This window comes from Ceratotherium simum, chromosome 9 (genome assembly GCF_057802395.1).
Source record: "Ceratotherium simum simum isolate JZ-2026a chromosome 9, ASM5780239v1, whole genome shotgun sequence".
In the NCBI taxonomy this organism is placed as follows: Eukaryota; Metazoa; Chordata; class Mammalia; order Perissodactyla; family Rhinocerotidae; genus Ceratotherium; species Ceratotherium simum.
Window position 1 is genome coordinate 83,048,854 of NC_141908.1, and position 13,498 is coordinate 83,062,351.

The window sequence follows — 13,498 nt, forward strand, 5'->3', positions numbered from 1 at the left end:
CTCACTCACAGCAGGGCCTCTCCCTCCTGGCAGGGAAGAATGCACTGTAAGTTCTATGTGTGCTTTACAAGCTACTAAAGCTGTAATTACAGGTGGGAAGGGACACGGGCTCTCTTTGTTTCTGCCAGTATTTCAGTCTGGTGAGCTCCTCTCTTCCATAGCTGCAGAAATAATGCAGACTCAATATATTTTTTTAAGCACAAAAAATATATATTCTATGATTTTACAAAATTTACAGAAGGAATGTTTTTTGTTAAAATTGAAAAGATATCTGTGCACAACCCACCAAAAGAGCATGCATTCTTCAAAGAGACACATGCTGAAGGTGCCCACCTTTTATGGGAAGCCAAAACCCACTTTCTGGTTCAAGCTCTGAAGGCCCCTCAGCAAGACACAAGAAAGGTGGTGAGGCTGGGGGGCAGTGCCTGACCAGCTAGCATAGCCCTGGGGAGATCTCATTGCCAGGGAAGGGAGGGGGGTGGGGGCTCTTGAGGTGCCATTCCCCTGTGGGGCCACTGGGGAGGTCTGGTCTAGGAGGCAGAAAGAAGCATATCTAGGGTTTTTCTGCTTTCCCCATCAGAGTGCTGTTCCATATGGTGACTGTGCAGCTGCTGCTACAGCAGGATCCTGGGGCCTAGACACCCTTGTAGAATCTGAGGGGCCAAACTGTGATGTAGCAAACATTACTTCTGTGGTGACGGCTGCATTCTAGTGTCTGCAGTTGCAGTGTCTTGGCGATGCTGAAGAAAGCTACAGGGAGCCATTTATGAAAGGTCCTTGTCTCAGCCACACTAAAACCAGTCCTTGTACCACTCATAAAGCTCACATCTCCTACGCCCCATGTGTCAAGTAGAGTCCTTATGCACGTTAACTCCTCTAAGCCTCACAATAACCTTTGGGGGAGGTAGTATTATTATCCCCCCTTCAGAGATGAAATGCTTCTTGAGGTACGAAGAGAAGTGACTTGCCCAAGGTCATCTAGTGAGTCTGGAGGGAGCTGGCATTCGAAGATGGGCAGCCGGCCTCTAAGATTTCAGTGTATAACCACTGTACCTGCCAGCCCCTCTGTGATGCCCAAGACCAGGTGTTATCACCCCTTTGGAGACCTTTGCTCCAGGCAGAAACCTCATCCCATGTTGTCCTCACGCTGGCCTGCTGGTTTCCTAAAAGCTCCTGACAGCCATCTTAATTTTGATTTCCATTTAATTTTCCACCTCACAAAGCAGTGCCAGGGAGAGGGAATCTGGTACCTTTCTGAATATGATTTATCAACCAACAACTCAAGGAAATGGAGGGCCTTCCGCTGCCACCTGACCTTTGTCTTAGGCCTTCCTAATGTTTGCATTGCTGCCCTGACCTTGCAAAGTGACCTGGAATAGCTTTGCCTGTTTCCCTGTGTGTGTCCACTTTCAGAGCCCAGCTGTCAGCCTGTGCAAGTCTGTCAATTAGGATCTCAAGGGTTTAGGATGGGGTCTGCAGGCTTTTGAGAAGCACAATCTAACACTAACCTCCAAATTCCTTCTCGTAATTGAGCATTCATTAGTTTGATGGAACAAAAGCAGGCATTCTCTATCATAAAGCAGAGGTCAAAACCAGTGGCTGTGTTTTGCTTGGCCTGCAGAGTGTTTAAATATTGATAAACTTCACATAAAAATACGGATTTCTGGCTTATCTTGGAAAACGGGAAGAGATGACAATTCTGGGGCTTCTGAGTAACAGCTGTCCCCTTCAGAGGGGAGTCTCACCTTGGGCCTGCTTCAGGCACAGATATCACTTGCCTGGCCTCTGTAGGAATCAGAGTGGACATAACCCTGTCCTAAAGCCATATTTCCCTCCTTTAAAATGCGGAATGAAATGGTTAGGCTGCCCTTCTGATGTGCCTGGTCTACAGTACAGAATTGGGCGAGAATGTGCTCCCAGAGGGCAGACGCTGTGCCTCTCCGGTCCTGTCACAGCACGGGGCACAGTAAGTACCTGTATATAATAGATGGTTATCACTTCTCATACAGATGAACAAAGGAACGACTAGCTCTCAGGAAGAGAGTGAATTTCAGAATGACAGAAACCTGCTCAACAGCTACAGAAATCCAGGCTTATTAATGCTTCAGCAGCTTTCTGAATGACCAGTGCTGCTCCCTGTACCTTTCATTTGTTGTGCTATAAAGATCTTCCCTGCTGTCACAAATGATTTTGAATCTCGTTTAAAAGTTCAGGAGCAAATGTGTTGATGGTTTAATAGGATTTAGCCAGAAATTAAAATAAAAACAAACAACAATATGAAGAGCTGCCCCAGTCAGGCTTCTAATTTTTCCTCAGAAAGATGAGAGTGATATTGTTGAAAAGCAGCAAGTTCCACATGTAGGTGGATGCAGGCCACTACCAGGTGTGTGTCTGTGCAGCCAGCGTTTCAGCTCAGACACACATGCTAACGCCGTCTTGCGAGGCTGCCATACTTCCTGGTTCCAACTCTGGAACATCATCAAGTGGATGGCCTTTGTGAAAGCGCTGGAAACCTCCTCATCCCTCCAAACCTGACCAGACAGAGCCTTGCTGTGAACCCGCTGCCCCCTTGAAGACCAGCCGCACCTGTGGTGGAATGGCTGGCGTGAGGTATCGAGGGTAAAACCCTGCTGGACGTCACTAGGCTGACCAGGATCATGGGCAGCCTCGACTAGAAGTTCTTGGGACACAGGCCAAGTATAGGAGTTTGACCGTAATCAGTAAGAATCACTAGTCCTTTTCTGAGAAAATGAGCCCTCTCAACTCATGGCTCTGCACTTAATAAGTATTTGCTGAATGAATAAATGAACAGAGAGCAAATACCCAGCCAGGGTTTGGTGAGAGAGAACTGGGCTCATGTTTCAGTGCACAAGTGGGATGGAAAGGTTATAAAACACACTCTTTGCAGCTCCAGGCACATCACAGACTCATTCATTTCTAGGGAAAGTGAAGTGATACCATCATACTCATTCCACGAATATTTTGTTGAGAGAGTTTATCAAAATAATCCTGAAACACGCAGACAGGATGTTCTTCAGAAATGTCAAAGTCAGTAATGAAAATTTTCTCCTGCTTGCCTCCATGACAGAAACCCCATGGATTAGGTCATTGAGGGGTCTGAGGCTACCAGGGCCTGGAAGTCCTCTTCCCATTTCTCTCTGCCTGGCTTGTGTCTATAGTTCCTCACATCTCAATTTAGAATCACATCCTCTAGGAAGGCTTCCCTGACAGCCAAGTTACTGAGTGTTCTGGTTACTACTGCTGTAAAACAAATTGCCCCAAAACCTAGTGGTGTAAGACAATCATTTCATTATGCTCAGATTCTGTAGGTCAGGAGTTCAGGCAGCACACAGCGGAGATGGCTTGTCTCTGCTCTATGATGTCTACAGCCTCATCTGTGGGTTCCCCTGAGAAGACTTGAAGGCTAGGAGTGGGTGGGACTCATGTGGAGGTACCTTTAGTGACATGTCTGGTGGTTGATGATGGCTGTCAGCTAGAACTACATATGGCCTCTTCATGTGGTCTCTCTGCATGGGCTAATTTGGGCTTCCTTACAAAATGGCAGCTGGTTTCCAAGAGTGAGCATCCCCAGAGAGTACCAGGTTAAAGCTGTATCACCTTTTGTGACCTAGCCTTGGAAGTCACACAGCATCATTTCCATGGTCACAGTCCCACCCAAATTCAGGGAAAGGGAACACAGACCCCACCTCTCAGTGGGATTGGAATGTCAAAGTCACAGTGTAAGAAGAGCAAGTGGGATAGGAGATACTGTTGTGGCCATCTTGGCAAAATATAATCTGCCACACTGGGTTAGACACAAGTACCCTGTGTCCGACTCCACTGACTTAAAAAATGCTTGTCTGCCTCTCTCAGTGGATTGTGAGCTCAGTGAGGGAAGGGCCTGTGACTCATTCACCTTTGCCTCCTCTGTTCCTTGCACAGTGCCCGGCACACAGAATGCATTCAACACATATCTGTTGAATTGAACCGAACAGAAAGAAAGAACCAGGACTCTTGGAGTCCCCTTTCATGCTGGCTGTTGGTAACATAAGGGAAGTTTGAGCAGGGCAATAGAACTGTGAGGGAAAAGTACCTAAATGCCTTTCTGGGGCTCAAGGCTATTCCCTGTGAGTGAATCATACATGACAGGGAGATTTTGCTTCCTGATGCCTTCAGGTTGTATATAGGAAGTAACTACAAGAATCAAAACTGACTTCATAATTCTCTTTTCTTAAGCTTTTTGAAAATATTTTCTTCCCTTTATATCTCCGTGCCATAAACACGGCAAGTATGAGATTGCCCAGGAGGCTGTCTGTTTTTTATACACATATGCTTACATGACACAGCAGAAGGAACACTGGACGAGGAGGCAGAATACCTCCGCTTCAGTCTTGGTTCAGTCACTTAGTAGAAGCTGTGTAACTTTGGCAAGCCAGATAATTTTTCTAAGTCTCAGTTTTCTTGCCTATAAAGTAGATATAAAAAAAGGCAAACCTGCCAATCTCACCAAGTTGTTTTGGGAATAGTGCTTTTTAAACAGTAAAGCAATATACAAATACGAGATGCTATTATAACAGGTACGACGGTTTTGAAATATGTTCACACATTCTTCGACATGCCTACTTTCAGAAGGTGGAGTCTAATTCTCCTCTCCTTAAATATGGGGCCCGATTTAGTGATTTATTTCAAATGAACAGAATGTGGCAGACATGATGCTATCTGACTTCTGAGGCAAGGTCCTAAAAAGGGTAGCTTCAGCTGGTTTTCACTCTCCTGGTTCACCATCCAGCTCTGTGGCTGCATTCTCATCCACTACCATCTTGTTTATACCTGAGGGGCTCAGGGCTGGCTTCTGGAATCCTTATCTCAACCGAGCTCTTTCTCACCTAGAAGACGAGGCTCTCTATCCAACGCTCACAACACATAGTTGTCTTCTGGTTTCCCAAGAAGAGCATTAACTTTGCCCTTAGCTAGCCACATTCTCTGCCACAGCCCCTGCCTGCCTCTCCCAATCCTTTACTGCATCTGTGTACCAGGTGTGTGGGTGTAGTTAGGTGTGGTGCCTGGGTCTGCAGATGGACAAAGTTTTCTCTGGGAAAAGATTAACCAGCTGGTATAAAAAACAATCTGCAGGGGCCAGCCTGTGTTGTAGTGGTTAAGTTTGGGGCGCTCCACTTTGGCGGCCCAGGTTCGTGGGTTCAGATCCCAGGCACGGACCTACACCACCCCTTGGCAGCCATGCTGTGGCACCATCACAAATCCACCTCTATACAAAATAGAGGAGGATTGGTACAGACGTTAGTTCAGGGCTAATCTTCTTCAAGCAAAAAAGGAGGAAGATTGGCAACAGATGTTAGCTAAGGGTGACTCTTCCTTGGCAAAACAAACAAACAAACAAAAAAACCCAAAACAATCTGCATCACCACCTTGTTAATCACTCACTTTAGCTAATTGGCCCCATCACCAAAACACCAAAAATCAGTAGTGGTGATCAGTAGGACCCCAAAGATGGAAGGCCTCTTAGGAGGAGTCAGAAGATGAGCTCCAGCCCTGGCACTTAGCAGTGGTCATCCCTTCTCCCCCTGGCCCCCAAGATCTGAAACACCCTGGGAGACTGAACACAAGGCGGAAACTGTTCTGCACCTACTCAAAATACACCTGCTCTCCTGAGAAACAGTGGCTTTCCACTTGCTCTGCTGCCAACTGGCCAATCCTTCAAAGAATAACATTCAATCTCTTCCCTTCACGCCTGGAAGATCTTCAAGGGAAACATGTGTTTACTCCTTAAAAACCCACTTATTGAAAAGGCATGATTCTCCCCCCAACAACTTGTGGTCCTCTTTCCTAACTCATCAACTGGTTGGAACAAGCCGGGCTAAAGCAGCTAACAGACGTAGTGATGTTTTCATGGAGGCCTGTTCCCGTCTCACCCCAGACTACGCCCAGGGGGTTCTGAAGGCAGCGATGGCTGCAGCAGACACAGGCGGCACTGGCCGCAGAACAACACAGGCAAGCTGTCACGCTTTGTTTTTCTGCTTGTTAAATCCGAATGCTCCTCATTAGTTATCCTGCCCACGAACGCTGGGGTAGACAATGGTGCGGGGATCGGGGGTGCTGAGAGGCTATGAATACAAGTTCCTTAGGCTCCTGAGGCTTGGGGACTGGCGACTTGATTGTGGGGATCGAGGCGCTGAGCTCCTGTGGGCTGTGGATTCAAAGGCTCAGTCGCCCTGTGAATGAAGGTCACCATCGGTTACTGCTTTGGTGACAAGGCAGCTGCACTGGGTGCCTACTTCAGCTCGGCCTTTGTCTGCTGACTCTGTGAATAGCGCCCATAGAAACTAACAGTCCCTGATTCTGTGTTTGGTTGGTGGGGCAGGGCCATGCAAAATAACTCACATTACTTCCTTGGAGAAGAATTCAAAAAAGTATGTTTTTAAAAAGAAGCCTCAAAATGCCTTTAACATTGCCTTTTGGTGATTGTCCTCACTAACCAGAAAACCTTCAAGGTAGGACCACCATTTGCCTAATGTCTTCAGAGGCTGACTCTGACATATGTTTAGGTCACACAGATGACAATTCTTAAGCTCTATGGTATAGGGAGCTAGTGAAAAAGTTAACTGGAAAGTTAGCTAGCTGTTCAGGAGTGTTTAGTGTTCAGAAAGTTTGCAACATTGAACACATCACTATTATTCTGACATATAAAAAGCAGAGATTTTTATTTGGCTTCAGAATTCTATGTATTGTTATTTTACAGATCAGCATTTCTTTTTTTTTTTTTTTAAAGATTTTATTTATTTATTTTTCCCCCCAAAGCCCCAGTAGATAGTTGTATGTCATAGCTGCACATCCTTCTAGTTGCTGTATGTGGGACGCAGCCTCAGCATGGCCGGAGAAGCGGTGTGTCGGTGCGCACCCGGGATCCGAACCCGGGCCGCCAGCAGCGGAGCGCTCGCACTTAACCGCTAAGCCATGGGGCTGGCCCAGATCAGCATTTCTAATATTGTTTTGTTTAGGGGCTAACATTAAAACATTAGTTTGCTTTTCTTTTGGGGAGAGACAGTTAGTGAGTTCAGGATAGTACATGTGTGTGTATCCATCCATCCATTGATTCATTGCAAGTACAAGCCTGTTGCTTAGTGTGTTTATTGCTTTAGCATAAAACAGTTCAGACCGTTCTAGGCAACTCCAGAAAGGTAGCGTGCATCTGATTTACTCCTCTATCCATACTCCTGAGTGCTGTGGGTCCTCCTCTCTGGCATCCTTTCCATTTCATATTTCTTTAGTTAGTACTCCAAATTCCAGCCTCTTCCATCTTTTTCTCTTTTTCGTCATTAAAACTTACCTGCTGAAATTTCTCTTCCCTCAAATATCATGCTGTGCTTTCAACTTATTAATAAGACAAAAGAGAGTGCCAAAATAATGATGTATTCTTCTCAGGTAACATATTTCATATTAACTAGAATCTAAATTGCCTTAACCCGAACGTAGGGTCTAGTTTAGAAATTTAGGGCCCAGGAAAGGTGAACAATGGGGAAATCAGCTCCTCTGACTGTCCCACAGGAAGGTGTGTATTTTGGGGGTGAGGTGGTGGGCAGGGAGGGGCTACCCTAACCGACTGCCTCACCCGTGGGATCATCCAGTATCCTTTCTTATGAATCATGTACAAGTAGAATCATTCAATGCTTAACTTACATATGCCCCAAAGGTGAGTAACATCAGAAGAGTTAGTCATTAATATACATTTTAGGTTTTTGTCACAAGAGTATGGGTAGCCAAAATTTAGAAGTTAAATCTGACCTTTCCTTTCAGCAAGTAGAAGGAACTCTAGGAGAACTCCTATCACTTACACAGTCCAAGGAATAACATATTAAACCAGGGTTCTGATCTGCTCCTTAAGAGCAACTATGATCTCTTGAACATGAACTTACATATACTAATGTATTCTATGGGTAAAATGTGGCACTTTCTTATCAGCATGAAAACAGCCAAGGGGACGTGAGTAAGGAGCCAGTGTGTCACATACTTAACAGGGAAGGAGAGAGCCATGCAGAAAGCTATGCATTGAGAGTTATGGCACTCTTCCTGCTGTCTCATCTGAGCTTGTCTGTTTATTGTATTTCTGTCTTAAAGATTTCCCATGGATTGTGATAATGCTGGATAGACTGAAAATTCTATTCTACTTGCCCCTTCTCCAAGTATGAAACCAGAAGAAAGCTCTTACAAAGCAGTGCCTCAGTTTTCCCATTAACCATGCACCAATACATGTCCATTCATTCATATATGCTCAGTCACTGCCAGACAAATCCCTTACAAGGAACCGCTCTGTCAGTTCAAAAAAACCACTATGCATTCTCACCTCCTGAAAGAAAGTTTATAAGATTTTATTTTCTGTTGGATTTACATTCAAAGGGCATGGATTTAATATGTTTTTCTAACAATATTCATTTTGCTGAACAGAAATTCATCTGAAATTCCAAACTTAAGAAATGAATAACTCAAGCCGGTACACCCTCGAGCTCCTAGGCTTTGGAGAGCCTCTGCCCCCATCTTATGCCCAGTCTGTGGCCCTGTTTCTAGGCCAGGAGGAGAACTTGGCTCTGTCTTACATGTTACAGTGCTGCCAACTGATTACAGTTGGGTAACAACTGTGTGTTGTTCAACCTTTATGACGTGCTAGTAAAACCCAGTGAGCAGCGTAGTCACTGGTGAAATAAACAGACAACTAGGGACTCAGCACCAGCATAAGCTGCAAATTTTGCCAATAATTGGCGCCCATTGGCCAGTGGGCAGGTGACTATGGCTCCCAGAACAACTGAAGGGAGTTTCCTTTGCAAAGCAGTGTCAGTCTGTGCTCTTCATTTCCTCACGTCCAAGTGTTTGATAGCAGGGGAGACTGCGAGCACAGAGACCAGCAAATTTAAATAATACGAAGAGGGAAAAACTGTCTTGAATGTAACAAGCACTCAGGCAGCTTGAAATCTTCAGCCAAATTGTTGAACTGAGTCTACCTGCTAAAACTTTATGGATTGTTACTTATAAAAATGAAACCAGAGAGAGAGATAAGAAGTTTGCAAATTTTTAGGTACCAGAATTCTTTCAGCATCTTTATTTTAAGTATTATTAGTGTTTTGCGTATTATATTATTTTAAGATTACATATACTTAAATTATAAATCCCTCCTTACAATGTTTATTAAATTCTTACCTTTTTTTCTTTTTGGAGAGGAAGATGTCTATGTTGTATTTTTTTGAATGAAAGCTAATGGGAAAAATCAAGTTCGCTTAAGAGAAATTTGTAGAAAGGAGTCTATGCCTTTAGGAAGGATATTTATACGATCATTATCAAGATCTGTAACCCTTCAGCTACCTGCTTTAGTTTATCTTCTCTCTCCCGCAAAGTTCATAGACTGAAATTCATTTTTCTATAGTTATCTTATATGATAGAAAGATCTGCTTTCATAGAGACCTTTGTTTTAGGAGTGAAGAGGGAAATGAAATGAGGGAAAATAACTTGCACTAAAGCTCCTGAGGCTGCCATGAAACAGGACCACAGTGCAGCCAGACAGGCCAAAGCGGTGCAGGCAACATGGGCTGGGGGTCGGGTGAGTTCGGGTGGGTTGCCTGCTACCAGTGACATGCCCCGTCACACAGCAACAGCATATTTGTTTCTCCTTGTGTTCCCTTCCCTTCCATATTTGCAAGAACAGAAGATCCAGAAAACATGTCTGAAATTTAGTCAGAAACCAAGGCGGGAGATGGCGCGGAGGTGCCCTTCAGTACTGAGAGCCTAGATGCAGACAGATCAAAAGCTAAATCCAATTTAACCCACCAGGCAGAAAAATTAATTGAATTAAACTCCCTCTAAATATGATAAGTTTGGGGATCTTACAGCCAGGCACAAAGAACCAGGTTAGAGTGAGCTGTTGAGTAAATGGCTGGAGGGCGCTCCAGTCGCTCCCGCCCACAGGGAGTTTGATAAGCTGCTGATTGCCTCTATCACTTTACTACTGAGGCTGAAAACGGATTAAGCTGCTTATGGGGCTCCAGGGGCTAATAGTCTGGCCCACCAAGAATACTGCTGCCATTGATTTAAGTAAGCTGCTTGGCAGGTATGGTTTGATTGCAAGGGGGAAAAACAGGGCAGCAGGGACAGGAAAGCTTTAAAAAGCAGGCTTTATTATGCCAAATAGATACGCTCCTTTGACACCCTAAAATGAATATGGAATTACTGATTCCTTCTCTTCATCTGGTATCAAAACTTGTTTTTGAAATGCTTTCTCAAAGAGTACTCACTTTGGAGTCCACCCATTCCATTTTAAACCACCCTTACAAGAATGTGTTGGTGCCTTTAAACATACTTCTCAAATCATACAGTCTGGGTCCTCAGATACTATGATCAGGTAGAGTCCTAGAAAATAGATAAAAGTATAATGGGTATTTTTTTTGTGTGTGTGAGGAAGATCAGCCTTGAGCTAATGTCTGATGCCAATCCTCCTCTTTTTGCTGAGGAAGATTGGCCATGGGCTAACATCTGTGCCCACCTTCCTCCACTTTATATGGGACGCCTCCACAGCATGGCTTGACAAGCGGTGCATTAGTGTGCGCCTGGGATCCGAACCTGTGAACCCCGGGCCACTGCAGCGGAATGCACACACTTAACTGCTACGCCACTGGGCCGGCCCCTATAATGGGTATTTTAATCAATTCTTCCCCTTGAACACCACCAGACAATCAAAATTAAAAATATATCCCTTTCTACCCTGGCCAGCAGGTCACTGCTGCTTGATTACACAGGACAGGGCAGACAGGACTGAGGGAGTGGGGGAGCTGATTTTTGCAAATCGATTACACTTGATACACAAGTGGAAATTAAAATCCTGGTATTCTCTCAGACTTCTCCAACTAAATGCTGTAAAACTATTTCTACCATTTAAAATAGCTTTCCTACCTCTGGGGAGACAAACAGAACACAAAAGTCTTAAGTTAAAACAAACAAACCTTGAGAAGGAATTTACGGTACTGAAAGATGACTGAAGGATCTGAAGACAGTTCCTAGGTTAACCTCATTTCTCCTGGCAAAACAGCCAGGACGAAAACAACAACAGAAGAACAGAATCACAGCAGTCTGAGATGTTCTGACAGTTGTCACAATTATTTTTTTTAATTGACTCTTGAAAGAATCAATAGCTATATGGTGTCTAAAAGCTTCTTAGGGAACGAATTGTTCATTTAGATCATTAACCAAAGCTTAACATATTCAGAACTTTGGGCTGAACAGACAAAATGTCGGTTTTCTTCCTGGCTGCTAACCTGGTCGATCATTAAAAAGACAGGCACTAATAAAAGTTTAAAAAGATGATTTTGACTCTTATATGCTCTGTTGTGTTTTATTAAACTTTAAAGTCATCCAACTGTTTGGCTTGGGTACAAGTCAAAGAGTTTAATATATTCATTGCCTTTTATATCTTTTTTCCTTGTATAATTTTTTATTGAGATATAATTCACATACCATAAAATTCACTCTTTGAAAGTATACAATTTGATGGTTTTTAGTGTATTCACAAAGTTGTGCAACCATCACCACTATCTAATTCAAGCACAGTTTCATCAGCCCACAGGAAACCCCCGTACCATTAGCAGTCACTCCTCCATCCCCTGCTCTCCTCAGGCCATGGCAACCACTCATTGATTTTCTGTCGCTGTGGATTTGCCTATTTTGGACATTTCATTTAAACAGACTCATAAAATATATACATTCTTTTGTGACTGGCTTCCTTCACCTAGCATGTTTTCAAGCCTTATCTATGTTGTAGCGTGTATCAGTACTTATTCCTCTTTACGGCCAAATGATATTCCATCGTGTGGAGATACAACATTTTGTTTATCCATTCATTAGCTGATGAACATTTGGGTTGTTTCCACTTTTTGGCTATTATAAATAATGCTGCTCTGAACATTTGTGTCCAAGTTTTTAGGTGGAAATATGTTTTCATTTCTCTTGGGTACATACCTAGGAGTGGAATTGCTGGGTCATATGGTTAACTCTATGTTTAACTTTTTCAGGGACTGCCAAACTGTTTTCCCAAGTGGCTACGCCACTTCACATTCCCATCAGAGGTATGTGAGGGCTCCAATTTATCTACATCCTTGACAATATTTGTTATTGTCCTGGAATATCTTTTTATACTAAGTTTTTTTCCATTCTGAATAGAAATTGATTATCAGGGCTTGTGAAGAAAACCACCCCAATGATGGCAGAATTCAGTGCCAAGACCAGAGTCAACAAAGACACTTCCCCCAGGAGAAAACAGACTGAAGCGGCCCCTCTGAGCTCTTACCTGCTGCAGATCGGCGAGGGAATATAGGTGGATCTGTTGAAGGAGGTATTCTCTGGGGAAAATTCTGAAAATGATGACAGAAACACAAATGAACTTGGTGCTACCACAGAAAACACTTTTTATAGTAAGTTTCAACATCGCGTTCATCCCGTCTCTCCGCTTTCTACCTGAACTCCTCCTCCCTATACCCTCTGAGAAATCTGTAATAATACCTTGTTTCAGATCTTTTTCTTCCTAAAGCAGATACTAAGATGGAAGTAAGAGTCTGATCTTTGATTCTAATGTGATCTGAGGTGCTATGTGTCCTCTGTGGTGGTCCAGGCCCAAGGGCCAGAGAATTAGGTTCTTGTGGGAGCTGTGTCATCTTAGGCAAGTCACAAAACCCATCTGGCTTCAGCTTCTTCGCTGTTGAATGAGGGTGACTGAACTCGATCTCTCTCTCTCTCCAGCTCTATTATTCTGTCTAAATTAATAGATTTTGGAGTTGAGAAAATCAACTGAAGTGGCAACCTGTGTGTCTTCTGTCTGGAGGCTCCTATGGCCACTGCTAATGGGACAGTGGTGCTCAATATCACATCAAGGAACTATCCTCTTACATGGACAATGATAAGTTTTAGAACCTAGGTACAAATGGGGATAATGGGACGAAATATTTCAAATTGGGACTCCCTGACAAAGTCCAATATTTTTGGCTGCTGTCACTTTCACAGCATCTGAATAAATGACAGTGAGTGAACAGGAAAAAACACTAGATTATGGATAAGCAGACAGGTACCAAAGTGTAGATGGTTAGAAAACACACACACATGCCCACCCCAAAAAACAAAACAAAACTCACAGTGCTAGCATTTTCGCTTTGTCTTACGTGGTACTATGCAATTTTCTTGTGTCCTAAATGAAAGAAACCACCAATTTATTCAACTAACATTTATGACTGTCCACTACATGCCAACCACTGTGCAGGCAACAAGGAAGGCAATTATGAATAAGATAGTCCCAGTATCTCAGTTCAAGGAGCATAAAGTCAAGTGAGGGAAAGATACCTGAACCGTTAATTACAATACAATGTGATAACTGAAAATAAGAGTTATGTATGGGGTACATATTTTTAGAATGGTCTAACATGGTGGATCCCAACACTGGCTCTTTATTAGAATC

At 43.7% G+C, this 13,498-nt stretch overlaps 1 protein-coding gene across 7 annotated transcripts in view; it reads right to left on the reverse strand.

Annotated features, from left to right (window-relative positions):
• The window catches only part of PLEKHM3 (pleckstrin homology domain containing M3), a 174,990-nt gene that overhangs the window by 60,568 nt on the left and 100,924 nt on the right, over nt 1-13,498 (reverse strand). For all 7 annotated transcript variants that reach the window (XR_015553273.1, XR_015553274.1, XM_087435717.1 and 4 more), the window contains one exon: nt 12,341-12,404. Coding sequence is in view for 5 of the 7 variants with exons in the window: in XM_087435717.1 (XP_087291843.1) it covers nt 12,341-12,404 (64 nt within the window). In the remaining 2 variants the exon portion in view is untranslated. The remainder of the gene's footprint in view (nt 1-12,340; nt 12,405-13,498) is intronic.